At 44.7% G+C, this 26,515-nt stretch overlaps 1 protein-coding gene and 2 long non-coding RNA genes across 14 annotated transcripts in view; 2 read left to right on the top strand and 1 right to left on the bottom strand.

Moving 5' to 3' along the window:
* Positions 1 to 1,946: 1,946 nt before the first annotated feature.
* LOC144330726 (uncharacterized) lies at positions 1,947 to 6,151 on the top strand. The gene is made up of 3 exons (XR_013397147.1): positions 1,947 to 2,081; positions 5,787 to 5,877; positions 6,033 to 6,151. It is a non-coding gene; the product is annotated as an uncharacterized LOC144330726 (long non-coding RNA).
* Positions 6,152 to 6,856: 705 nt separating this feature from the next.
* Positions 6,857 to 7,354, top strand: LOC144330739 (uncharacterized). The gene is made up of 2 exons (XR_013397160.1): positions 6,857 to 6,989; positions 7,170 to 7,354. It is a non-coding gene; the product is annotated as an uncharacterized LOC144330739 (long non-coding RNA).
* Positions 7,355 to 12,016: 4,662 nt separating this feature from the next.
* Positions 12,017 to 26,515, bottom strand: part of PIWIL2 (piwi like RNA-mediated gene silencing 2) — a 91,930-nt gene continuing 77,431 nt past the window's right edge. For 9 of the 12 annotated variants that reach the window (XM_077942618.1, XM_077942620.1, XM_015144894.3 and 6 more), the window contains 3 exons: positions 14,451 to 14,704; positions 13,278 to 13,385; positions 12,017 to 12,326 (listed from right to left, as the gene is read on the bottom strand). In XM_077942618.1, coding sequence (XP_077798744.1) covers positions 12,170 to 12,326; positions 13,278 to 13,385; positions 14,451 to 14,704 — 519 coding nt within the window. In that variant the 3' untranslated portion in view covers positions 12,017 to 12,169. 12 annotated transcript variants of the gene reach the window in all.

Below are 26,515 nucleotides of genomic sequence, written 5' to 3'. Positions count from 1 at the left end.
GAGTAATGATATCTCTTGCAGAATTTCCCTCAGAGCCCCTTCATCTTTGTAATAACCCTATTTCTCTCTTGGTTAAACTTGGTGCTTTCCAGACATTATGTCATCCGTTTGGGACTCTCATCCCACTGTAGTGGGCTGTCAGAAAGGGGCCAATCCCCACCACACCTTTTGTTGAAGCACTGGAAAAGGAGTGAGAAGTCCACCCAGAGATAAAGTGAAATAAGCATGCTTCCAACACACAGAGCTCTGAAGGGTATGAAGCCCATAAACACGTATCCTAAAGGAGTGTTAATCTCTTAAAACCAAAGTTGGAGAGCAATCCCATGGCTTTTCCAGGCTAGTTGTCAATACTATCCACAGGAGAACTAGGCACCCTTCAAGGAGATTGCTGGGCAGAGAGGGGGCAGGACCAGACACCCCACCACCGGGCCTATCATGGCGTTCTCACTTGTTTTCAACCACACTAAAGGTGGAGCTGTCAAAGTCCACATAGGCAAGCAGAGCTGATAAGCTATCAGTAATCCATTAGGGAATACAATTAATTATTAACAAAAGGTCTTAACTCTCCATATCTTCCCACACACAAAATTCTTTAGGTATCCCCTAAATCCTTCCTTGTTGCTGGGTAGTTCTCAGTTTCTCATTCCTGGTGCCAGGCTTGGAGACCCACTTCTCTCTGCTCTCCACTTTATTATTATTATTATTATTATTATTATTATTATTATTTCGAGACAGAGTCTCACTCTGTAGCCCAGGCTGGAGTGCAGTGGCGCAATCTCAGCTTACTGTAACCACCCCCTCCCAGGTTCAAGTGGTTCTCCTGCCACAGCCTCCTGAGTAGCTGGGATTACAGGCACCCGGCACCCTGCCTGGCTAATATTTATATTTTTACTAGAGACACGGTTTCACCATGTTGGCCAGGCTGATCCCGAACTCCAAGCTCAAATGATCTGCCCACCTCGGCCTCCCAAAGTGCTGGGATTACAGGCGTGAGCCACTGCGCCCGGCCTCTGCTCTCCACTTTTTCCTCTCATTACTCATTTTCACTTGTCAAAATTCTAACTCCCCAAAGTCACCTCTCATCTGCAAACTTCTGGATTTTTCTGAATCCAGAATTCTGAACTACCCTTTCATATTTTTTGACTGTAACCCACATGAAAAACATTTAACACTGCAACTCCAATATAAATAACAATATAGCAAACAAAAATTTCACAAAATATCCATAAAGATATGCATTGCAATGCATATTTTTTTTTAAAAAAAAGGGGTAACAAACCCACTAAGTTGACTTCATGACCATTATTAGGTTGTAATCCACAGAATTAAAACTTTATATGGTTTATGGTACTTATATTTTTTCCCTTAAAATTATTTCACTTTGCCGGGCACAGTGGCTCACGCCTGTAATCCCAGCACTTTGGGAGGTTGAGGCAGGCGGATGACCTGAGGTCAGGAGTTCGAGACCCCCCTGACCAACATGGAGAAACCCTGTCTCTACTAAAAATACAAAATTATCCAGGTGTGGTGGCACATGCCTGTAATCCCAGCTGCTTGGGAGGCTGAGGCAGGAGAATTGCTTGAACCCAGGAGGCAGAGGTTGCAATGAGCTGGAGATCACGCCATTGCACTCCAGCCTGGGCAACAAAAGCGAAACTCCATCTCAAAAAAACAAAAAAATTATTTCACTTTAATCTCCAACTAGACTTTAATCTGCCTTGATTACATGAGATTTCCCTATATACCTGTATCTCCTAATGTAACATCTTGCACATAACACAGTTTCAATAAATATTTGCTGGATGAATGAACGGGCTGGCTCACTAGAAGTTTGGTATTGGGCAATACTTAAGGAAACATAGCACAAAAATCTGACATTTTCATTGCTACTGTTTCGCTTCTGACAAGACACCACAGCTACCTGCCAAAAGATACGTAGCCAGATTCCAGATTTCCCGTAGCTGAGGTGAACAGAACAGCCTTGGGAAATCAGCCAGAGAAATGAGATTCCAGACCTGATTGTGCAGAGAACGGGCTGGGGACTCCAGATGAAAGCCCTCTGTGCGGTTTGTGGTGACAAGGTAAGCAACTTGATCAGGTGGATGGGGCAAAATCCCACTGCATCCCAGGTCTTAGGCCAGCTTTTCTTTTTTCTTTCTTTTTTTTTGAGATGGAGTTTCACTCTTGTTGCCCAGGCTGGAGTGCAATGGCGTGATCTCTGCTCACTGCCACCTCCACCTCCCGGGTTCACATGGTTCTCCTGCTTCAACCTCCCGAGTAGGTGTGATTACAGGTGCACGCCACCACGCCTGGCTAATTTTTGTATTTTTAGTAGAGACGGATTTTTGCCATGTTGACCAGGCTGGTCTCAAACTCCAGACCTCAGGCAATCCGCCTGCCCCGGCCTCCTAAAGTGCTGGGATTATAGGCGTGAGCCACCGTGCCGGCCTTAGGCCCGCTTTTCTTAGTCTGTCTGGAGGTCAGTGACCAGATTTCTCTGGTACTTTCTCAGGGAAAAATGAATTTTCTGTTTTGGGATGGCTTAACAAATTTAAGAGGATTGGAAGGAATGTGAAGGTTCTATTCAACCCCAAATCATGTCAGAGGACTCAAGTACTAGCTCCCTGCCTTGTCAGCTGAAAGAGAAGAGTTTTAGAGGCCTCAATTGTTCATTTCTGTTGTCATCTGCTGGTTTTGACACACAAAAGAAGACAACTGGGAAAAGTACTTGGTTTAGTAAGCTATAGAAATCTGTGCATTTGGCCGGGCGCGGTGGCTCAAGCCTGTAATCCCAGCACTTTGGGAGGCGGAGGCGGGCGGATCATGAGGTCAGGAGATCGAGACCATCCTGGGTAACACAGTGAAACCCCGTCTCTACTAAAAATACAAAAACTTAGCCGGGCGAGGTGGCAGGCGCCTATAGTCCCAGCTACTCGGGAGGCTGAGGCAGGAGAATGGCGTGAACCCGGGAGGCGGAGCTTGCAGTGAGCTGAGATCCGGCCACTGCACTCCAGCCTGGGTGACAGAGCGAGACTCCGTCTCAAAAAAAAAAAAAAAAAAAAAAAAAAAGAAATCTGTGCATTTTAGCTAAGTTGTCTAATTTTTAGGTAAACAACTGTTCATAGTATTCCCTTACAGTATATATATTTTTTATTCCCTATAAGTTTGGTAGCAATATGCCTTCTTTCATTCCTGATTTTGGTAATTTGAGTGTTTTTTCTCTGTCATTCTAGCTAAAGGTTTGCCCATTTTGCTAATATTTTCAAAGAACCAACTTGTTTTGTTGATTTTCTCTATCAGTTTTCTGTTCTTCATTTCATTAATTTCTGTCCTGATCTTTATTTTTCAAATATTATTTTTGTCCTCACCTGTGAATGAATGTTTAGTTGGGAATACAATTCCAAGTTTACAGTTGCAATTTTTTTTTTTTTTTGAGATGGAGTCTCGCTCTGTTATCCAGGCTGGAGTGCAATGGCACAATCTCTGCTCACTGCAACCTCTGCCTCCTAGGTTCAAGTGATTCTTCTGCCTCAGCCTCCTGAATAGCTGGGATTACAGGTGCACACCAACACACCCGGCTAATTTTTGTATTTTCAGTAGAGACGCGGTTTCACCATGTTGGCCAGGATGGTCTTGAACTCCTGACCTCAGGCGATCTGCCCACCTTGGCCTCCCAAAGTGCTGGGATTACAGGCATGTGCCACTGCGCCCGGCCTACAGTTGCATTTTAAAATTTCTATTCCTCTTGTCTTAAGGCATCTACTGTGGTTCAGGAAGTGTATGCTGGTGGTTTGACTTTCTTTGTAAGCAATCTCTCTAACTTCTGGTTGGTTTTGTCTAATTGACAAATAATAATTGTACATATTCATGGGGTACAATGTGATGTTTGGATACCTGTATACATTGTGGAATGATCAGATATGGGTACTTAGCATATCTATCATCTCAAATATATATATATTATATATACATATTCTTTTTTGCCTTGTCTTTGTCAGGCTATTCCTTTAAAAAAAATTCATTCCTTTGTAGTGGGAACATTTGAAATTCTTTTCACTATTTTAAAATATACAGTATTAGGCGGGGTGTGGTGGCTCACGCCTGTAATCCCAGCATTTTGGGAGGCCGAGGTGGGTGGATCACCTGAGGTCAGGAGTTCAAGACCAGCCTGACCAACATGGAGAAACTCCGTCTCTACTAAAAATACAAAATTAGCCAGGCATGGTGGCGCATGCCTGTAATCCCAGCTACTCGGGAGGCTGAGGCAGGAGAATTGCTTGAACCCGGGAGGCGGAGGTTGAAGTGAGCCGAGATCGCGCCATTGCACTCCAGCCTGGGCAAAAACAGCGAAACTCCATCTCAAAAAACAAATAAAATATACAGTATTAACTACAGTCACTGTGCTGTGCAATGGAACACTAGAACTTATTCTTCCTAACTGTAACTTTATACCCATTGACCAATGTCTCCCCTTTTCCCCGTCAACCTCCCTCTACCCCCACCTAGTATCTGGTAACTCCCTTTCTACTCTCTACTTCTATAAGTTTGACTTTTTTAGATTCCACATACAAGTGAGCTCATATGGTATTTGTCTCTCTGTGCCTGGCTTATTTCACTTAATGTAATGTCCTCTAAGTTCATTCAGGTTGTCACGAGTGACAGAATGTCCTGTTTTTTATTTAAGGCAGAATAGTATTCCATTGTGTAAATGTGCCACATTTTAAAAATCCATTCATCCGCTGATGGACACTTAGGTTGTTTCCGTATCTTGGCTGTGAACAGTGCTGCAATGAACATGGGAGTGCACATAATCTCTTCGGCATACGGATTTCTTTCTTCTTTTTGGAGACCAAGACTCGCTCTGTCACCCAGGCTGAAGTGCAGTGACACCATCTCGGCTCACTACAACCTCTGCCTCCAGGGTTCAAGTGATTCTCATGCCTCAGCCACCTGAGTAGCCGGGATTACAGGCGTGGAACACCGCACCCAGCTAATTTTTGTATTTTTAGTAGAGACAGGTTTTCAACAGGTTGGCCAGGCTGGTCTGGAACTCCTGGCCCCCAGTGATCCACCCTCCTCGACCTCCCAAAGTGCTAGAATTGCAGGTGTGAGTCACCACGCCCCACCCAGCATACTGATTTCAGTTCCTTTGGGTATATACCCAATAGTGGAATTGCTGGATCATATCTGGCTGTTTTGTTTTCATGATTCTCAGTCTTTCATGTTCTATAGTTTCACTATAGTTTATCTAGCAATGGATATGCTTTTTTTTAATTTATTTTTTTGAGACAGAGTTTCACTCTTGTTGCCCAGGCTGGAGTGCAACGGCGCAATCTCAGCTCGCCATAACCTCCACCTCCCCGGTTCAAGTGATTCTCCTGCCTCAGGCTCCCGAGTAGCTGGGATTACAGGCATGCACCACCACGCCTGGCTAATTTTGTATTTTTAGTAGATACGGGGTTTCTCCAGGAGGCTGGTCTCGAACTCCTGACCTCATGTGATCTGCCTGCCTCAGCCTCCCAAAGTGCTGGGATTACAGGTGTGAGCCACAGCACCCAGCCATATATGCTTTTCTTTATCCCCAGTACGTTTCTTCAGTTGGATTTTTTTTTTTTTTTGTGATAAGGTCTCACTCTGTCACCCAGGCTGGAGTGCAGTGGTGCGATCACAGCTCACTGCATCCTTAACCTCCTGGGCTCAAGTGATCCTCCCACCTCAGCCTCTTGAGTACCTGGGACTACAGGCATGTGCCACCATGCCTGGCTAATTTCTTATTTCTTTTGTAGAGACAGAGTTTCACCATGTTGCCCATGCTGGTCTAAAACTCCTGAGCTCGAGATCCACCCACCTTGGCCTCCCAAAGTGCTGGGATTACAGGTATAAGCCACTACACTGGCACCTATCTTTCATTCTGGAAAATTCTCAGTCTTTGCATTTTCCATACTGTGTGCCACCTATTCTATTTTAACCTGCAGGAACTTCTCAGACACATGTTGGACCTGCTCATTCTCTCTCTCTCTTCTCTTCCATAGGTCCTATTTATACCTCTTTGTGGGACAATCTAATGGACTGCATTGGTGTCCACAAGGCTCTGGAGCTTTCACAAGTCTGGGCCAATCTTTATGTTAATTTTTCAGCTTGTGGTCCTTCAGCATGCTGGTAACAAAAATTCAGGCTACACACATCTGTACGTGGTCCAGGCTTGGGGATTTTTCATGGATGTCTTTTTCACTGTATCCATTTCCCTGGTCAAACAACACATTTCCCTGTGGCTGCCCCAGCATGATTGGCACAGGGTTCTCTAGTCCCCTTCCAGCTTCCTGCTCTCTTCATGCAGGAGACTCAGCTGTAGCAATCCTGCACTTCGCAGGGGCTCAGGCTGTTATGTCCTGGCCCTACCTGGAATGAAACCAGAATCCTGGGAGCTGTGCTAGTACCACTCGGCCTCCCTTTCCTTCTTGTAACAAATATTAACCTTCCTCCCTTCCCCACTCCCTTCTCCTTTTTTCCCTGGTAAGTTTGTTATCGCTGATAAACCTACACTGACATATTACCCAGAGTCCATAGTTTACATCAGGGTTCACTCTTGGTGTACATTCTGTGGGATCAGACAGATTCATAATGACATGTATTCACCATTACAGCATCACAGTGAGTAGTTCCACTGCCCTAAAAATCCTTTGTTTCTGCCCATTCATCTCTCTCTCCACAATTGCTGATCCTTTTTTTTTGAGACAGAGTTTTGCTCTTATCACCCAGGCTGGAGTGCAATGGCGTGATCTCAGCTCACTGCAACCTCCGCCTCCTGCCTCAAGCGATTCTCCTGCCTCAGCCTCCCGAGTAGCTGGAATTACAGGTGCCCGCCACCACACCCAGCTAATTTTTGTACTTTTAGTTGAGACGGGGTTTCACCATGTTGGCCAGGCTGGCCTCGAACTCCTGACCTCAAGATTTGCTCACCTCAGCCTCCCAAAGTGCTGGGATTGCAGGTGAGCCACTGCACCTGGCCAAACTGCTGATCCTTTTACTATCTACACAGTTTTGCCTTTTCCACAATGTCATGTGTTGCAGTCATATATAGCCTTTCCAGATTGGCTTTTTCCAATTAAGTAATATACATTTAAGTTCCTCTGTGTCTTTCCATGACTTGATAGCTCCTTTCCTTTTAGTGCTGAATAATATTCCACTGTCGTGGTGCAGTTTATCCATTCACCTACTGAAGTACATCTTGGATGCTTCCAAGTTTTGAAAACGATGAATACAGCTCCTATGAATGTCCGTGTGCAGGCTTTTGTGTGGACATGAGTTTTCATCCCCTTTGGGTAAATAAACACCAAGGAGTACGACTGCTGCACCATGTGATAAGATTATGTATGTTGTTTTGTAATCCTATTTACTTTTATTGAAAACTCTCAAGTAGCTCTATCAGTTCCTGTGGCTCTGCAACCTCACCAGCATGTGGCGTTGTTAGTGTTTTGGATTTTGGCTATTCTACCAGGTATGGAATGGGTACCTTGTTTTAATTTGCAGTTCCCTAAGGATATATGATGTGGAGCATCTTTTCATACGCTTATATACCATCTGTGCATCTTTGGTGATGTCTGTACAGGTCTACTGCCGATTTAAAAACAAAAACTGACTAGCTTCCTTATTAAGTTTAAAGAGTTCTTTGGATATTTTGGATAACAATCCTTGATCAGATGTGTATTCTGCAAATATTTTCTTTCAGTCTGTGGCTTTTGTTCTCATGCTCTTGATGTTCCTCATTTTTTGAAAAAAAGAAAACTCCAGGCAGGAAGAGTTACTAAGTAACTCAGCTAGCCACAGAGCCAGAAAGAAAAAACAGGGTCTTCTCTAATAATCCCAAGTCTCTAGAAAAATTAATTTCAGGCCCAAATTTTAAGGTTTTAAAATATACAGTCATTTCTAAAATTCCTTCATTTTTCACACCATTCAACAAAATGCTGCCCAAGTCAACAGGACCCTGTCACACCGTACAGCAGTCTCTCCTTACCATGGTTTCATTTTCTGAGGTTTCAGTTGCCCTTGGTCAGCCAAAGTCCAAAACTATTAAATGGAAAATTCCAGAAATTCATGTTATAAATTGCAAACTGTTCTGAGCAGTGTGATGAAACTTCACGTTGTCCCACTCCATCCCCCGGGAACATGAATCATGTCTGTCCAGAATGTCCACACCAGTGATGCCACACATTAGTCACTTAATAGACATCCTGAGTTTCAGATTCAAATTACATAGTACCGTATATATAGGATTCAGTACCATCTGAGGTTTCAGGCAACCGCTGGGGTTATTCAAATGTATTCCCCATGGATGAGAGACTACTGCACAGAAATGAGGTTCTTTCTAGAATGAGTTCAGGAAGCACAGAGTTTCTAAATAAATAGGAAAACTGTAGTATTCTAAAGAAATGTAGTGCTTAAGTGAACAGCTAGGTGCTTTGGGAAGGTACTTGAAACTTTTAAATTTTTGGATACATAGTAGTGGTACGTATTTATGGCATACATGTGATATTCTGATACAAGCATATGATGTGTAAGAACCAAATCAGGGTAACTGACTATCACTTCAAACATTTATCTTTTTTCTTTTTTTATTTTTTGAGACAGAATCTTGCTCTGTCACCCAGGCTGGAGGGCGGTGGCACAATCTTGACTCACTGCAACCTCTGCTTCCTGGGTTCAAGCAATCCTCCTGCTTTAGTCTCCTGAGTAGTTGGGACTATAGGCACACACCACCAAGCCTGGCCAAGTTTTGTATGTTTTGTAGAGTCAGGGTCTTGCTATGTTGCCCAGGCTGGTCTTGAAGTCCTGAGCTCAAATGATTCACCCACCTCAGCCTCCCAAAGTGCTGGGATTACAGGCATGAGCCATGGCACCTGGCTCATTTATCATTTCTTTGTGTTAGAAACATTCCAATTCCACTCCTGTATTTTGAAATGTACAATAAATTTTTGTTAACTATAGTTGCTCTACTGTGCCACTGAACACCAGATCTTATTCCTTCTTTTTTTTTTTTTTTTTTTTTTTTTTTTGAGACGGAGTCTCACGCTGTTGCCCAGGCTGGAGTGCAGTGGCGCGATCTCGGCTCACTGCAAGCTCCGCCTCCTGGGTTCCCGCCATTCTCCTGCCTCAGCCTCCTGAGTAGCTGGGACTACAGGCGCCCGCCACCGTGCCCGGCTAATTTTTTGTATTTTTAGTAGAGACGGGGTTTCACTGTGGTCTCGATCTCCTGACCTTGTGATCCGCCCGCCTCGGCCTCCCAAAGTGCTGGGATTACAGGCTTGAGCCACCGCGCCCGGCAAGAATCTGTTTTGTTTTGTTTTTTTTTTTGAGACGGAGTCTCGCTCTGTCGCCCAGGCTGGAGTGCAGTGGCCGGATCTCAGCTCACTGCAAGCTCCGCCTCCCGGGTTCACGCCATTCTCCGGCCTCAGCCTCCCGAGTAGCTGGGACTACAGGCGCCCGCCACCTCGCCCGGCTAGTTTTTCGTATTTCTTAATAGAGACGGGGTTTCACCGTGTTAGCCAGGATGGTTTCGATCTCCTGACCTCATGATCCGCCCGTCTCGGCCTCCCAAAGTGCTGGGATTACAGGCTTGAGCCACCGCGCCCGGCCAAGATCTTATTCCTTCTAACAGGATTTTTGTACCCAGGGAAGGTATTTCAATGGTGACAGACACACAGTGAGGTATATGTAAAGAAGGGCAAGCGTTAAAAAGAGTGGAGTGGTGAGGAGGCTGCCCTTGCAAGTGGACGCACTCTGGCTCTGACTAGGGTAACAGAAATTGTCTGATGGGAAAAAGAGAGCTAAAAACCACACACACACACACACACACACACACACACACACACACACACACACAAAAAGTGCCTCATCTGTCCGAGAAGTGAGGCGGCTACTGTCTTTTTCAATAAGTCTTCTTATCCAGCTCATGATGAAATTACCTGACTACTAATACTGGAGTTGCACCTTAAAGCAGAGTAATGAGTGTTTCTAGGAAGTGCTGCAGCTCTCTGAAGAAAAATAATTACATCAATATAATAATAAATAAATGACATTATTTCAAACACAACTACACATTGTTATACAAAGTTGTTTTTATTTCCCACCCCATGACCCAATCATTTGGCATTAAAACCGAAAAACAAGGCAAGAAAACCAAGAATAAAAAGTGAAGAAATTTTTGTATTATAATGTATTCAACCATTTGTTCTGGTTATCTAAGAGAAAAAGACTATTAGGAAATCTAACTTCAACAGAAAAATTCAAAATGCTTCCAAAGAAAATCAGAAAACTGATCTGTTTAGCCAGAGACCAGTGGTTCACAGTGTTTGATTCCGTGGTTTTTAAATTCCAGGTCCTTGTCTCACCCTAATGTCCCACACTCCAAATGAAACCAGAAGTGCACCAACACCACCCATCCCTCCTCAACCTCTGCTGGGCACCGCAACAAACTAAAAACATTCTTGGTTTTCTTGGTTTAAGGAAATATTTTTTCTTTTTTTCTATATGCTAATCTTCTTTATATCATTTCAATTTTAGTATATGTGCTGCTGAAGTGAGCACATTTTAAGGATTTTTAAGCTAAAGTTTCTTTTCTCACACACTGTCATATAAAAGGGGTATTTCTGCTTTGTCCCCTCCCTGCCATCATACCAAAAAATAAATAAGTACATAAATACAAATTAGAAAAGGTTAAATAAGACTGGCTTTTAAAACCCAATAAAGCAAGATGAGACAGAACTAGGCCCAAAGGGACTGGGAGAAGATTCTAAAATGGAGGGGGGGAAAAAAAACAGAAAAAAACGGCTTTCCAAAAACACTGAAACCCATGGTATGTGACAACTTTCTAAACCGTCTGGACTTTGGTAGGAGTGTCACGTTTTCCAAAGCTGACTTCTGGAAATCTTAACCTGGATTCAGAAAAATTCCAGCAAGGTGAGCCAACAGCCAGGAAGAGGTTATTTTGCAAGAGAAAGGGGGTCACTCCATTTACAAACATATATAAATAGAAATAAAGGCCACACACTTGGGAGAAAAGCTCACTAAAAACTCCCACCCCAACCTGAACTTGCCTAGCTGCTAGATTTTTTCCACCTGTTAAAAAACTAAAAATTACTGAAGACCAGGCACAAAGAGCAAAAGACATGTGTATATCTGGGGGAGGAAGAAATCGACATGGTATGCTGGAAACTTACCGGAAGCTACGGAAAAAGCTTCATCTGCACTCTTTCAAGAGGCCAAGGGAAGCCATTTTCAAATCCAACTCAAGTCACAGGACATCATCAATTCAATCCCCAGAAAGGATTTAGTCAGCAAGGGCCTACCTATGCCACAAACTGATTTTACTACTCGCCTTGCACACCTGCCAGTAATAGCAGTATCTACTCGAAAACTTTGCTTCACAGACCTTCCACTGCCTTTCCCAGTTGCCTGACTTATTCTCTTTAGGAAACATGCGATGACTTCATTAATTATCATCTCTGGCTCCAGAAATGGGAACCACTTGGTGGGCACACCTTAGAAGTATAATGGCTGCTTCTGCAGGTTTCTGCAGCTCATGTTGGCTTTTTTTTTTTTTTTTTTTGAGACAGAGTCTTGCTCTGTCACCAGGCTGGAGTGCAGTGGCACAATCTCAGCTCACTGAAACCTCCGCCTCCCGGATTCAAGGGATTCCCCTGCCTCAGCCTCCTGAGTAGCTGGGACTACAGGCGTGCACCACCACGCCAGGCTAATTTTTTTGTATTTTAGTAGAGATGGTGTATTTACCATGTTGGCCAGGATGGTCTCGATCTCCTGACCTCATGATCCACCCACCCCGGCCTCCCAAAGTGCTTGGACTACAGGTATGAACCACCGCGCCTGGCTGGAGGCTCTTAATGGTCCCCCAGAGTCACCTGCTCTACCTGCAGAGCGGCAGTACTACCGTAACTTGCTCTACATAGACAACAAGGCCATTTTCAGCTGTTACTTAGAAACTTACTTCTTGGCAATATTAGCTTTAAAAGACAAAAAAGAAATCTTATTCTACAGGGTTGGAGAAAGGGAAAATAACACAAAAGCCCACTTCAGTCTCCGTTGATTCTGCAATAGTCACAGCTGAGTTCAGAGGCTGCCTGTCTTCTCACCAGCCCATCTCCAGGCTGCGCAGTCACAGGAAGAACAGGTTCTCACACAGCTGGATGGCTGGTTCATGATGCAGGATATGTCCTGACAGGAAAGCTAGCTTGTGGGCATACTTGCAAGGAGCTGGAACTCTGATGGTGCCAGGCCAATTCCAGTACATGTGGCACAGTTTGAAAGTCAGCCTGTAGGCCAAGAAGAATACATAATTCTCATCATCCTCCACCTTCAATTTGTGGCATGCAATACAATACAATACCCACAGGCATATGACACAGAGCACACCTTCCTGAAAACTGGGGAGCAGAGGAATACATGATGCAGCTTTTTAGAATCATTATTTTTAAGTGGACTTGTTTCTATTCCCACTATTCATAAGTCAGACGACATGGGTAAATCTTCTCAATGTAGGCACTTCCCTGTGTGTGTGGTTTTTTTTTTTTTTTTTAAGGCGGAGTCTTGCTCTGTTGCCCAGGCTAGAGTGCAATGGCGCAATCTCAGCTCACTGCAACCTCCTCCTCCCGGGTTCAAGAGATTCTCCCACCTCAGCCTCCCGAGTAGCTGGGATTACAGGCATGCGCCACCATGCCCGGCTAATTTTTCTATTTTTAGTAGAGATGGGGGTGAGGGGTTTGCTATGTTGGTCAGGCTGGTCTCAAACTCCTGGCCTCAGGTGATCCGCCCACCTCAACCTCCCAAAGTGCTGGGATTACAGGCAAGAGCCACCGCACCGGCCTCCTGTTTTTATAGGAAAACAAAGAGAAAATATTTCTTGTTTACAAGAAAAGGCTGGAGACAGGTAAGTACCCTAGTGGAGTATTTACATAATCTGAACTCAATGACGTTGGGTCTCAAGTCTGGCTGTATATCATAATCACCTGGAACAGATTTTAAAAATACAGATGCCTCAGAATATTTGGGGGGAAGCCTGGCATCAACATTTTTTAAAGCTCTTTAAGTAATTTTAATATAAAACCAGGATTTCTAATCACTCCTCAAAAAGACACCAGTATTGTCACAGATATGAAGAAGAAAATCAAGAGGTAAATGTATTTGAGGGTGAAGAGTGAATCCATCTTAGCTAGCACGCCGGAATTATTTAAGAAAGAGTAAGAGTAAGTTACTGACGGGCCCACCTCTGCATATGATCAGGGCTCAGGTTTGCAGTGTTGAGAACACAGACATAATGCGTAGGAATGCCACAGCCCTGCCGTACATGATGGGCAAGAAGGTAGAAATCCACCCTAGGAAGGAAAAACCACAAATCAGTGATATGGTCAGATTTGGCCAGACAGAGCTGGCAAAGATCTGGAGATCATTCTAGCTGCTTCAACTAAGGCTCAGAGAGGTCAAATGACTGGACCAAGGACACAGAGGCCAGGCCAGGATTAGAACCCAGGTCTCCTGACTCAAGAGGCTACTGAAGAATGGTGGTGCTGGTAGCAGGCTGGGTGCAGTGACTCACGCCTATAATCCTAGCACTTTGGAAGGCTGAGGCAGGCAGATTCCTTGAGCCCGGGAGTTCAAGACCAGTCTGGGCAACACGGCAAGACCCTATCTCTACAAAAAATACAAAAATTAGTTGGGCATACGCCTAATGTCCCAGCTACTCAGGAGGCTGAGGTGGAAGGATCACCTGGGCCTAAGGAGGTTGAGGCTGCAGTAAGCTGAGATCACATCATTGCACTCCAGCTTGGACAACAAAGTGAGACCCTGCCTCAAAAAGGAAAAAAAGAAAAAAAAAAAAAAATGGTGGTAGAAACTCCCTTATCTACCTTTAGAAGTTAAGCATACACTATCTTAGCAAAACAATGTATGCTCAACTTTACACTTAACAGGTAAAAGCTTTCTTGTTTTAAAATCTTTTTTTGTTTTGAGACAGAGTCTCTTTCTGTTGCCCAGGCTGGATTACAGTAGCCTGATCTGAGCTTACTGCAACCTCTGCCTCCTGGGTTCAAGTGATTCTCCTGTCTCAATCTCCTGAGTAGCTGGGATTACAGGCACACACCATCACACATGGTTAATTTTTGTATTTTTAGTAGACAGGGTTTTGCCATGTTGGCCAGGCTGGTCTTGAACTCCTGACCTCAGGTGATCTACCAGCCTCGGCCTCCCAAAGTGTTGGGATTACAGGTGTGAGCCACCATGCCAGGCCCTTAAATATTTTTTAAAGCTTCATTCTTTTAATGGTAGCATCTCTGAGATTCTAGTCCACACCTCTCCAGGAAACCTCCCCATTCCAATACTCAGGAAAGTGATAACATCTCCAACTTATTCTTCCTCCAATACTACATATTTTACTCACTTACCACTCACAGCTTGTTATTGTATGATCTACCACAGTTCCAGGAGTAGGAGTCACAAAGTGCTGAGGAGCAGCCAGATATAGATTAGTACTGATTTTCTTCTGAACTACGAACACCACCATCTTGGGCTGATAATTCTCAAAAGCCTCAAAACACTTCTGTAGTTGAGGAATCTCATAGTTGGCAACTGTCTTCAGTTGGCCATCAGACACTCCATCACGGTATACCACAATCTTCTCTGGTAGACAGTGGTTCACCTGAAATGACAGCCAGGATGTGGTGACTCACAGGGCCCTCAGGCTACAGACCACAGTCAGTGAGAGGCCTACTCACATTGTGCAACCTGGAGTCAGGGCAGATCCTTTTGCAGTTAGTCTCAAAGCTACTGTGCCTAGAGGGCAGGGAAAAAAAGCTTCTGATCATTTTTAGACTTCCTTGGGGTAGTAAAACACGCCTGGTGCAGCAAAGGTGTTATAAAACATGAAAGCAAAACAAGCAAGTTATGAGTCACACGCATACAGCTTATCCACAAACAATGCAAACAAGTTCAAAGGAATGGTGGGAAAACTACAGGCTGAATCAATTTTCCTTCTATTGGATTTAACACTAATAACTGTCTGGGCAAAGAATGAGGTAAAGTGTTAGAGAAATTCTAACATAAGACCACATATGCCACAGATCCGCCGCCATCAGATTTTTACCTATTTGCAACATCTCAAGTTGCTGACAAGTAAAAAGACCCTTTACTAAGTATTATCCTACAATCTGGTATGCTGTGAAACATTTTTACTGGAACTAAGTAATGAGCAAACAGCTAGATATGTGAATTATCTATGGGTCCAAATTAAATTAAATGCTTGCTTGAATCAATTTGAAGAATACTTTTTTTCCCCATTTAGGGAATATAATCGTGTTCTAGTTGTGTTCAACTTCTTCTTTTTTTTTTTTTTTTGAGACGGAGTCTCGCTCTGTTGCCCAGGCTGGAGTGCAGTGGCACGATCTCTGCTCACTACAAGCTCCGCCTCCCGGGTTCACGCCATTCTCCTGCCTCAGCCTCCAGAATAGCTGGGACTACAGGCACCCACCATCATGCCCAGCTAATTTTTTGTATTTTTAGTAGAGACGGGGTTTCACTGCGTTAGCCAGGATGGTCTCGATCTCCTGACCTCATGATCCACCGGCCTTGGCCTCCCAAAGTGCTGGGATCACAGGCGTGAGCCACCACGCCCGGCAGGTGTTCAACTTCAATAATTCAAGAAGGGCCTGGCACGGTGGCTCACGCCTGTAATCCCAGCACATTGGGAGGCCAAGGTGGGTGGATTACTTGAGGTCAGGAGTTCAAGACCAGCCTGGCCAACATGCTGAAATCCCGTCTCTACTAAAAATACAAAAAGTAGGCTGGCATGGTGGCGAGCACCTGTAATCCCAGCTACTTGGGAGGCTGAGGCAGGAGAATCACTTGAACCCAGGAGGTGGAGGTTGCAGCAAGCTGAGATTGTAACAAGAGCGAAACTCCATCTCGAAAAAAAATAAAATAAAATAAATTCAAGAGGATAAGTTCAGTTCAACTTAAAATGGAAGTTCCCTTTAAAAGTGCTTTAATTTAATTTGGTTTTGATTCTAGTGGAGTGTGGTTCATTCTAAGTTTGTGTTCACACTTACCCTCAGAAACCTAAATTATGGGCTGGGCACAAGTGGCTCATGCCTGTAATCCCAGCACTCTGGGAGACCAAAGTGGGTGGACCGCCTGAGGTCAGGAGTTCAAGACCACCCTGGCCAACATGGTGAAACTCTCGTCTCTACTAAAAATACAAAAATTAGTCAGGTGTGGTGGTGCACATCTATAGTCCCAGCTACTCAGGGGGCTGAGGCAGGAGAATTGCTTGAACATGGGAGGTGGAGGTTGCAGTGACCCGAGATTGCACCACTGCACTCCAGCCTGGGTGACACAGTGAGACTCTGTCTCAAAAAATACAAAAACAAAAACAAACAAAAAAAACCACCCAAAAACCTAAATTATGAATTAGGTTTAGATATAAATTATATATATGTATGCACTGTTCCTTACAGGTTACACTACAAGAAAATGTGATTTCCAAGAATACTTTTAAAAAATAAGCACTTAGAATCCCTTTACAAAGTTCTGAGTTTCAATTTTTTCTTGTTTTTTTTTTTTTTTTTAATAATTGAGGTCTCACTCTGTTGCTCAGGTTAGACTGCAGTGGTGCAATGATAGCCACTGCAGCTTCAAACTCCTAAGCTCAAGAGATTCTCCTGCCTCAGCCTGTCAAGTAGTTGGAACTACAGGTGCTTGTCGCTATGCCAGTTAATTAAATCAATTAATTTTTTTTGAAACAGAGTCTCGCTCTGTTGCCCAGGCTGGAGTGCAGTGACGCAATCTTGACTTACTGAAATCTCTGCCTCCCGGGTTCATGCAATTCTTGGTCCTCAGCCTCTCAAGTAGCCGGGACTAGCTGGGACTACAGGTGTGCACCACCATGCCTGGCTAATTTTTGTATTCTTAGCAGAGACGGGGTTTTGCCATGTTGGGCAGGCTGGTCTCAAACTCCTGACCTCAGGTCATCCGCCTACCTTGGCCTCCCAAAGTGCTGGGATTACAAGCATGAGCTACTGCGCCCGACCTAATTTTATTTTAAAACATTTAGAACTTTGGGAGGCCGAGATGGGCGGATCACGAGGCCAGGAGATCGAGACCATCCTGGCTAACACACAGTGAAGCTCTGTCTCTACTAAACATATGAAAAAATTAGCCGGGCATTGTGGCTGGTACCTGTAGTCCCAGCTACTCGGGAGGCTGAGGCGGGAGAATGGTGTGAACCCAGGAGGTGGAGCTTGCAGTCAGCCGAGATCACGCCACGGCACTCCAGCCTGGGCGACAGAGCAAGACTCTGTCTCAAAAAAAAAAAAAAAAAAAAAAAAAAAATTTTAGAGACGGGTCTCACTATGTTGCCCAGGCTGGTCTCAAATTCCTGGTCTCAGGTTATCCTCCTCCCTCAGCCTCCCAAAGTGCTGAGATTACAGGAATGAGCCACCACTTCTGGCCCAGAATTTCAAATATTTTATTAATGACCCCCTTTCCTAAGAAGCCTCAAGCACTACATTTACAAGTATGTAATTCATCCTCACAGTCTCAGATTGCCCCAGTTTATGATACCTTTATTTTTTTGAGATGGGGTGTCACCCTCTTGCCCAGGCTGGAGTGCAGTGGCACCATCTCTGCTCACTGCAACTTTCACCTCCCGGGCTCAAGCCATCCCTCCTGCCTCAGCCTCCTGAGTAGCTGGGACTATAAGTGTGTGCCACCATGCCTAGCTAACTTTTGTATTTTTTGTAGAGACAGAGGTTTCACCATGTTGCCCAGGCTAGTCTCAAACTCCTGGACTCAGTGATATGCCTGCCTTGGCCTCCCAAAGTGCTCAGATTACAGGTGTGAGATACCACACCTGGCCTGAAGTACCTTTAAAATTGTTTTTTGGCTTTCCAGCATCTACTCCATGTTTTCTCAGTAATAGCACTTGAGTTTCCTCCTGTCTGGTGGGACTATTAGTTAACGTGCCCTAACCCAACCCAAGGCTTCCCAACCTGTCACCACTACTGACATTTGTGGGTGGATAATTCTTCATCCTAGAGGGCTGTCCTGTGCACTGCAGAATCCACATTTAACATCATCCCTGGCCTCTATCCACTAAATGCCAGGAGCAATCTCTTACCCTTATAACTAAAAATGCCTTTATATATCACCCGCTGGGAGGACAAAATTGCTCCCAGTTGAGAACCACTTCACTAACCAAAGGATGTGTAGATGACTCAAGCCACACCAACAGACTGCTCCTCCCTTGCTCTCCATCTTGAGTAGGGAATGAAAAACAGTGGAGTTTGACCCTTCAGTGGCAGTACCCCTTCAGGCCCCTGCTTCTGAAACCCCAGGAGTTAGCCTGAATCATGCCCATTTTCCAGCCTGGGGCTCCACCTTCTCACCAGTCCTCTGAGACTCTGCAGGATCTTGCCAATTTCTATTCTGCTCAAGTTACCAGTTCCTGTTAATTCCCAAAGACTACTAACTGACTCGCTGTGTTAAAAGGTAGATAACCCAGGAGCTCAGATCTGGAAGAAACCCTCATTTGACAGACAAGGAAACAGAGAGTACACTGGATTTTGGATCAGGAGACCCTGGGACTGAGTCTGACTCTGCTGCTCCTTTAGCTATGACCTTCAGGACTCAGTTTCTTCAGTTGAAAAGTGAAGAAAAATGATCCCCTCACCTTCTCAGGATTGTTAAAAGGGATAAAGTAAAATCTTTATATACACATATATATATGTATATATACTGTACACAAAAGTTGAGACTGAGCTACATCAAGGATATACAGATATGCTGAAGCACAAAGAAGGGACTTAAAAAATCAACAGAGTGAGAAATAGAGGGCCGGGCACAGTGGGGCTCATGCCTGTAATCCCAGCACTTTGGGAGGCTAAGGCAGGCGGATCACATGAGGTCAGGAGTTTGAGACCAGCCTGGGCAACATGGTGAAACCCCATCTCTACTAAAAATACAAAAATGAGCCAGGCATAGTGGCGTGCACCTATGTAATTCCAGCTTGGGTGGTTGAGGCAGAAAAATCGCTTGAACCCGGAGGACAGAGGTTGCAGTGAGCGGAGTTTGTGCCTCTGCACTCCAGCCTGGGTGACAGAGTAAGATTCCAGCTCAAAAAAAGAAAAAAAAAAGAAAAATAGAAATCAAATTTGACTTTGGTAATTATTGACATCACCTCCTTCTTTAACATTTGCCAACCAACCACCGAGTTCAAGGTACCACACTCAGCCCTATGTAGGCCTCTAACAGAACTGAAAGGAATCAAGCAGCTGAAAAATCTAAAAATAATCAACAATGTTAAGCTGTCTAGGTCATCCAGTCTATTTTCTTCATTTTATAAGTTATAAAACTATGGTTGAGGGAGGAGTCAGAATATAAGACAAATTACAAGGCTGAAACATAACTCCTAAACGTGTTTTTTTTCTTTTCCTTTTTTGAGACAGGGTCTTGTTCTATCACTCAACCTCCTGGGCTCAAGCGATCCTCCTGACTCAGCCTCCTGAGCAGCTGGGACTATAAGGATAGCTGGGACTACAGGAATGTGCCATCAAACCCAGCTAATTTTTTTATTTATAGTAGAGACAAAGTCTCAATATGTTGTCCAGGTTGGAACTCCTAAATGTATGTTACAAAAACCACTTCAGTACTCAGTAGACACATGAAACAGTAAGTATTGAATGCTCTTGAAAGCAAGACTGTGCTTATTAATCTTGGTATCCCTTGGGCAAGGCTCAGTTAGGCAAAAAATGTCTGCTGAGTGTTTGAGATGTTTTTATGTGTGGCTCTATTCATTCACAGAACAAATACTTCGTGTCCACTAGATATGAGCCATTGTATTTATCTCGGAAAATTAAAACATTATTATTATTTTTGAGATGGAGTCTCGCTCAGTCACCCAGGCTAGAATGCAATGGCATGATCTAGGCTCACTGCAACCTCCGCCTCCCAGGTTCAAGTGATTCTCCTGCCTCAGCTCCCTGAGTAGCTGGGATTACAGACACCCGCCATCATGCTTGGCTAATTTTTGTATTTTTAGCAGAGATGGGGTTTTGCCATGTTGCCCAGGCCGGTCTCGAACTCCTGACCTCAAGTGATGTGCCTCACTGTCTCAGCCTCCAAAAGTGCTGGGATTATTACAGGCGTGGGCCACCGCGCTCAGCTAAAACATTATTTTAATACAATCCAGATCCTCATAGAACTCAAAAAGGGGAGGCAGGGAGGCAGATACATAAAGTAAATGCCCTCATTATAAATAACATAATAAAGATATAAATAAAATGCTTTGGCAACAGAGGAATGTAAGAGATTTGCTCCCTAGAGGGAGAAATGTGTCAGGAAAAGGCATAAAGAATGGGTTGGGACTGGGCGCGGTGGCTCACGCCTGTAATCCCAGCACTTTGGGAGGCCAAGACGGGCGGATCACGAGGTCAGGAGATCGAGACCATCCTGGCTAACACGGTGAAACCCCGTCTCTACTAAAAATACATTTAAAAAAAAATGAGCCGGGCGTGGTGGCAGGCGCCTGTAGTCCCAGCTACACGGGAGGCTGAGGCAGGAGAATGGTGTGAACCCGGGAAGCGGAGCTTGCAGTGAGTGGAGATTGTGCCACTGCACTCCAGCCTGGGTGACAAAGCAAGACTCCGTCTCAAAAAAAAAAAAAAAAAAAAAAAAAAGAATGGGTTGGCCGGGCACGGTGGCTCACGCCTGTAATCCCAGCACTCTAGGAGGCCGAGGTGGGCAGATCACCTGAGGTCACCAGCTTGAGTTCGAGACTGGCCTGGCCAACATGGCGAAACCCCAACTCTACTAAAAATACAAAAATTAGACAGACATGGTGGCGGGTGCCTGTAATCCCAGCTACTCGGGAGGCTGAGGTAGGAGAATCACTTAAACCCAAGAGGCAGAGGGTGCAGTGAGCCAAGATCACACCACTGCTCTCCAGCCTGGGCAACAGAGCATGACTCCATCTCAAAAAAAAAAAAAAAAAAAAAAAAAAAGGCCGGCAGCAGTGGCTCACGCCTGTAATCCCAGCACTTTGGGAGGCCAAGGTGGGTGGATCACGAGGTCAGGAGATCGAGACCATCCTGGCTAACACGGTGAAACCCCATCTCTACTAAAAAAAAAAATACAAAAATACTAGCCGGGCACGGTGGCAAGTGCCTATAGTCCCAGCTACTCGGGAGGCTGAGGCAGGTGAATGGTGTGAACCCGGGAGGCGGAGCTTGCAGTGAGCTGAGAGCGCACCACTGCACTCCAGCCTGGGCGACAGAATGAGACTCCATCTCAAAAAAAAAAAAAAAAAATCTGTTAACATGCTGAATTGATTGATTGATTGATTGATTGAGACAAGGTCTTGCTCTGTTGCCCAGGTTGGAGTAAAATGGTGTGATGATGGCTCACGCAGTCTTAACGTCCTAAACTCAAGCAATCCTCCAACCTCAGCCTCCTGAGTAGCTGAGACTACAGGGATATACTACCATGACCAGCTAACCTAAACAATTTTTTATACATATGAGGTCTCACTATGTTGTCCAGGCTGGTCTTGAACTCCTGGGCTCAAGTGCTCCTCCTACGTCAGCCTCCCAATGTGCTGGGATTACAGCCACGAGCCACTTTGCCAACTAAAAATTTTCCTTAGAGATGGGTCTTGCTATGTTGCCCAAGCCGGTTTCAAACTCCTGAACTCAAAAGATCCTACCACCTCAGCCTCCTGAGTAGCTGAAACTACAGGCATGCACCACTATGCCTGGCTTATTGTGATTTCTAAGTAAGTTAATAAACATTGAAAATTTTACCTTCTAATATGCTAATTATTGACAGATATGTATCCATATAAATAAAAACTCTTTGGGGGCCTTCAATAAAATTTAAGAATATAAAGGGGCCCTAATATCAAACATTTTGAGAACTCCTGAACTAGAGATACAAATCTAAATATAGATATTAAATTAAATAAATCACATGTGAGCTTAAGATTATCTGGGGGGCTTCAGGTGGTGAACCATGAATTCTGAGAAGCCCCACAACTCAGGACATGTGGAAAAGCTGGACAAAATATGAAAACATGTAGTGTTGTGAAGGCCTTAGATGCGGCACAGCATCAGAGGAGGAAGGACGGGGCCCAGGGGAAATCACCCAAGCATGTGAAGGCATTCTTCCCTGGCAGGGCTGCTGATTCCACCATGGGAACTAAAAAGCTGTCAGGTGGAGGAGTGCTTTTTACTTTGAACAGCTTCACTGAAATATAGTTTGATATACCATAAAACTCATCCTTTTATTTACTTTACTATTATTATATTTAGAGACAAAGTCTCACTCTGTCGCCCAGGCCTGAGTACAGTGGTGTGATCATAGCTCACTACAGCTTTCAACTCCTGGCCTCAAGCAATACTCACACTTTGGCCTCCCAAAGCTCTGGGATTACAGATGTGAGCCAGCATGCCTGGCCAAACTCATCCACTTAAACTATACAATTCAAAGTTTTTTTATACTTTCAGAATTTTGAAACCATCACCACTATTCAATTTTAGAACATATTCATCACTCCGGCTGGGCCTAGTGGCTCACACCTGTAATTCCAGTACTTTGGGAGGCCGAGGTGGGCAGATCACGAGGTCAGGAGATCAAGACCATCCTGACTAACACGGTGAAACCCTGTCTCTACTAACAAAAAAAAAATACAAAAAATTAGCCGGGCGTAGTGATGGGCGCCTGTAGTCCCAGCTACTCAGGAGGCTGAGGCAGGAGAATGGCATGAACTCAGGAGGCGGAGCTTGCAGTGAGCGGAGATTGAGCCACTGCACTCCAGCCTGGGGGAGAGAGTGAGACTCCATCTCAAAAAAAAAAAACCATATTCACCACCCCGAAAGATAATCCCATATCTACTGGCAGTCACTCCCCCAGTGCCTCCTTGACTCCTGGAACCTACTAATGTGTTTTGTCTTCATGGGTTGGACTATACTACACAAATAAAATCATAAATGGTTTATGTTTTTTTTTGAGACCGAGTCTTGCTCTGTCACCCAGGCTGGAGTGCAGTGGCTGGATCTCGGCTCACTGCAAGCTCTGCCTCCGGGGTTCACGCCATTCTCCTGCCTCAGCCTCCCGAGTAGCTGGTACTACAGGCGCCCGCCACCTTGCCCTGCTAGTTTTTTGTATTTTTTAGTAGAGACGGGGTTTCACCTTGTTAGCCAGGATGGTCTCGATCTCCTGACCTCGTGATCCGCCCGTCTCGGCCTCCCAAAGTGCTGGGATTACAGGCTTGAGCCACCGCGCCCAGCCACGGTTTATGTTTAAATAATTTGACTGAACATACTGTTTTCACAGTTCATCCATGTTGTAGTATGTCTCAGTCCTTCATTCCTTATTACAGAATAATATTCCATTGTATGCATATGTCACATTTTGTCCATTCATCAGTCTGTGGACATTTGTGGATTTTTAAAATTTCATTTTATTTTTGAGACAGAGTCTTGCTCTGTCGCCCAGGCTGGAGTGCAGTGGTGTGATCTCAGCTCACTGCAACCTCTGCCTTCCAGGTTCAAGCGATTCTCTTGCCTCAGCCTCCCTAGTAGCTGAGATTACGGATGCACACTACCATGCCTGGCTGATTGTTTTTGTATTTTTGGTAGAGATGCGGCTTCGCCATGTTGCCCAGGTTGGTCTCAAACCCCTGGCCTCAAGTGATCCGCCTGCCTCAGCCTCCCAAAGTGTTGGGATTATAGATGTGAGTCACTGCACCTGGCCCATTTGTATTATTTCAATTTCTGGTCATTATGAATAATGTTGCTATGAACATCTGTGTATAAGTTTTTGTGTGGACTTATGTTTTCAATTTTCTTGGGTACACACCTAGGACTAGAATTCTTGGGTCATGTGGTAAATCTGTTTAACTTTGATTTTTATTTTATTTTACATATGGAGTCTATGTTGCCCTAGTTGGAGTACTGTGGCTATTTACAGGTGTGATCATCACACACTACAGCCTTAAACTCCTGGGTTCAAGTGACCCTCCCACCTTATCTTTAAGAGTAGCTGGGACCACAGGCTTGCACCTCCAGGCCCGGCATGTTTAACTTTTTAAGGAACTGCCCAACTGTTTTCCAAAGCAGCTGCACTATTTTACAATCCCATTACCAATCTATGAAGTTTCCAATTTCTCCATGTCCTGGACAACACTTTTATTACTTGTCTTTTAAATTTTATCCTCTGCCCCTCCAGGTTTTTAAGCAATTCTCTGCCTCAGCCTCCGGAGTAACTGGGATTACAGGTGTGTGCCACCATGCCCAGCTAATTTTTTTGTATTTTTTAGTAGAGACGGGGTTTCACCATCTTGGCCAGGCTGGTCTTGAACTCCTGACCTCGTGAGCCACCAACCTCGGCCTCCCAAAGTGCTGGGATTACAGGCGTGAGCCACCGCGCCCGGCTACTTAATCTTTTCTTTTAAAAGATCTTACTCTGTCACCAAGGCTGGAGGGCAGCAGCACAATCGCAGCTCACTGCAGCCTTGACCTCCCGGGCTCATCTTCCCACTTCAGCCTTCTGAGTAGCTGGGCCCACAGATGTGCACCATCATGCCCAGGTAATTTATTTTCATTATTTATTTATTTATTTAATTTATTTTTTTGAGACGGAGTCTCGCTCTGTCACCCAGGCTGGAGCACAATGGCACGATCTCGGCTCACTGCAAGCTCTGCCTCCCAAGTTCATGCCATTCTCCTGCCTTAGCATCCCGAGTAGCTGGGACTACAGACGTCTACCACCATGCCCAGCTACTTTTTGTATTTTTAGTAGAGACGGGGTTTCACCATGTTGGCCAGGATGGTCTCCATCTCTTGACCTCATGATCCACCCACCTCGGACTCCCAAAGTGTTGGGATTACAGGCGTGAGCCACCGCACCCAGCCATTTTTTATTTTTGTAGAGATAGGGGTCGACCTATGTGGCCCAGGCAGTCTCAAACTCCTGGGCACAAGCAATCCTCCCACCTTGACCTCACAAAGAGCTGGGATTACGGGCATGAGCCATCATGCCTGGCCTCTTTTAAATTTTTGACATCCTCGTGCCTATGATGTGGTACCTCATGCTGTGTCCGTGCGTTCTTAAATTAAGAGACTATTTTTTAGAGGAATTTTCAAGTTTACAAGAAAACCTGAGGCAATAGTACAGAGTTCCCTATGCCCTCCTCCCACCTCCTATTCCCATCCATAAACAGCTTCCCCTTTTGTTATCATATTGCATTACAGTACATTTGCTACAACTGATTACTAAATGTTGACACTTTAACTATAGTCCAGTTTACATATGTGTTGTACAGTTCTATGGGTTTTGACAAATACATAATGTTAGTTTCACTGCCCTAAAAGTCCTGTGTGCCACCTATTCCTTTCTTCCCCTCCCAAACCACTGACAGTCACTTTTTACTGTCTCCACATTTGTGCCTTTTCTAGAATGCCATTTATCATATGGCTGGAATCATATATAGCCTTTTCAGATTACCATCTTTCACTGAGCAATATGTATTTAAGATTCCTCCATGTCTTTTCATGGCTCAATGGCTTATCTCTTTTAACACAATTAATATTCCTTTGGATGCATGACAGTTTATCCACTCACCTACTGAAGGACATTTCTGTTTCCAAGTTCTGGCAATAATGAATAAAGTTGCTATAAACATTCACGTGCAAGTTTTTGTGTGGGCGTTTTCAACTTATTTGGGAAAACATCAAGGAGCGTGACTGCTGGTAAGTGTATGTAAGCACATATCTAGTTTAGTAATTAGCTGCCAAACTGTTTTCCAAAGTGGTTGTACCACTTTCATTCTCACCAGCAGTGAATGAGTGTTCCCGTGGCTCCACACCCTCACCAGCATTTGGCATTACCAGTTTTTGAATTCTGGTCATTTACAGGTGTGTAGTGGTATCTCATTGTTTTAATTTGCAGTTCCCTAAGGGCATGTGATATTGAACATCTGCTTGTATGCTAATTTGCCATCTCTCTATTTTTGAGATGGAGTCTCGCTCTATCATCCAGCTTGGAGTGCAGCGGTGCAATCTCAGCTCACTGCAACCTCTGCCTCCTTGGTTCAAGCGATTCTCCTGCCTCAGCCTCCTGAGTAGCTGGGATTGATTACAGACATGTGACACCATGCCTGGCCTTTTTTTTTTTTTTTTTTTTCTTGAGATGGAGTTTCACTCTTGTTGCTCAGGCTGGAATGCAATGGTACAATCTCGGCTCACCGCAGCCTCTGCCTCTCAGGTTCAAGCGATTCTCCTGCCTCAGCCTTCCTGAGTAGCTGCGATTACAGGCATGCGCCACCACGCCTGGCTAATTTTGTATTTTTAGTAGAGACGGGGTTTCTCCATGTTGGTCAGGTTGGTCTTGGAACTCCCTACCTCAGGTGATCAGCCCACCTCAGCCCCTCCCAAAGTGCTGGGATTGCAGGTGTGAGCCA

Source organism: Macaca mulatta, chromosome 8, assembly GCF_049350105.2.
Source record: "Macaca mulatta isolate MMU2019108-1 chromosome 8, T2T-MMU8v2.0, whole genome shotgun sequence".
Lineage (NCBI taxonomy): Eukaryota > Metazoa > Chordata > Mammalia > Primates > Cercopithecidae > Macaca > Macaca mulatta.
This window is presented reverse-complemented; position numbering and strand designations above follow the sequence as displayed.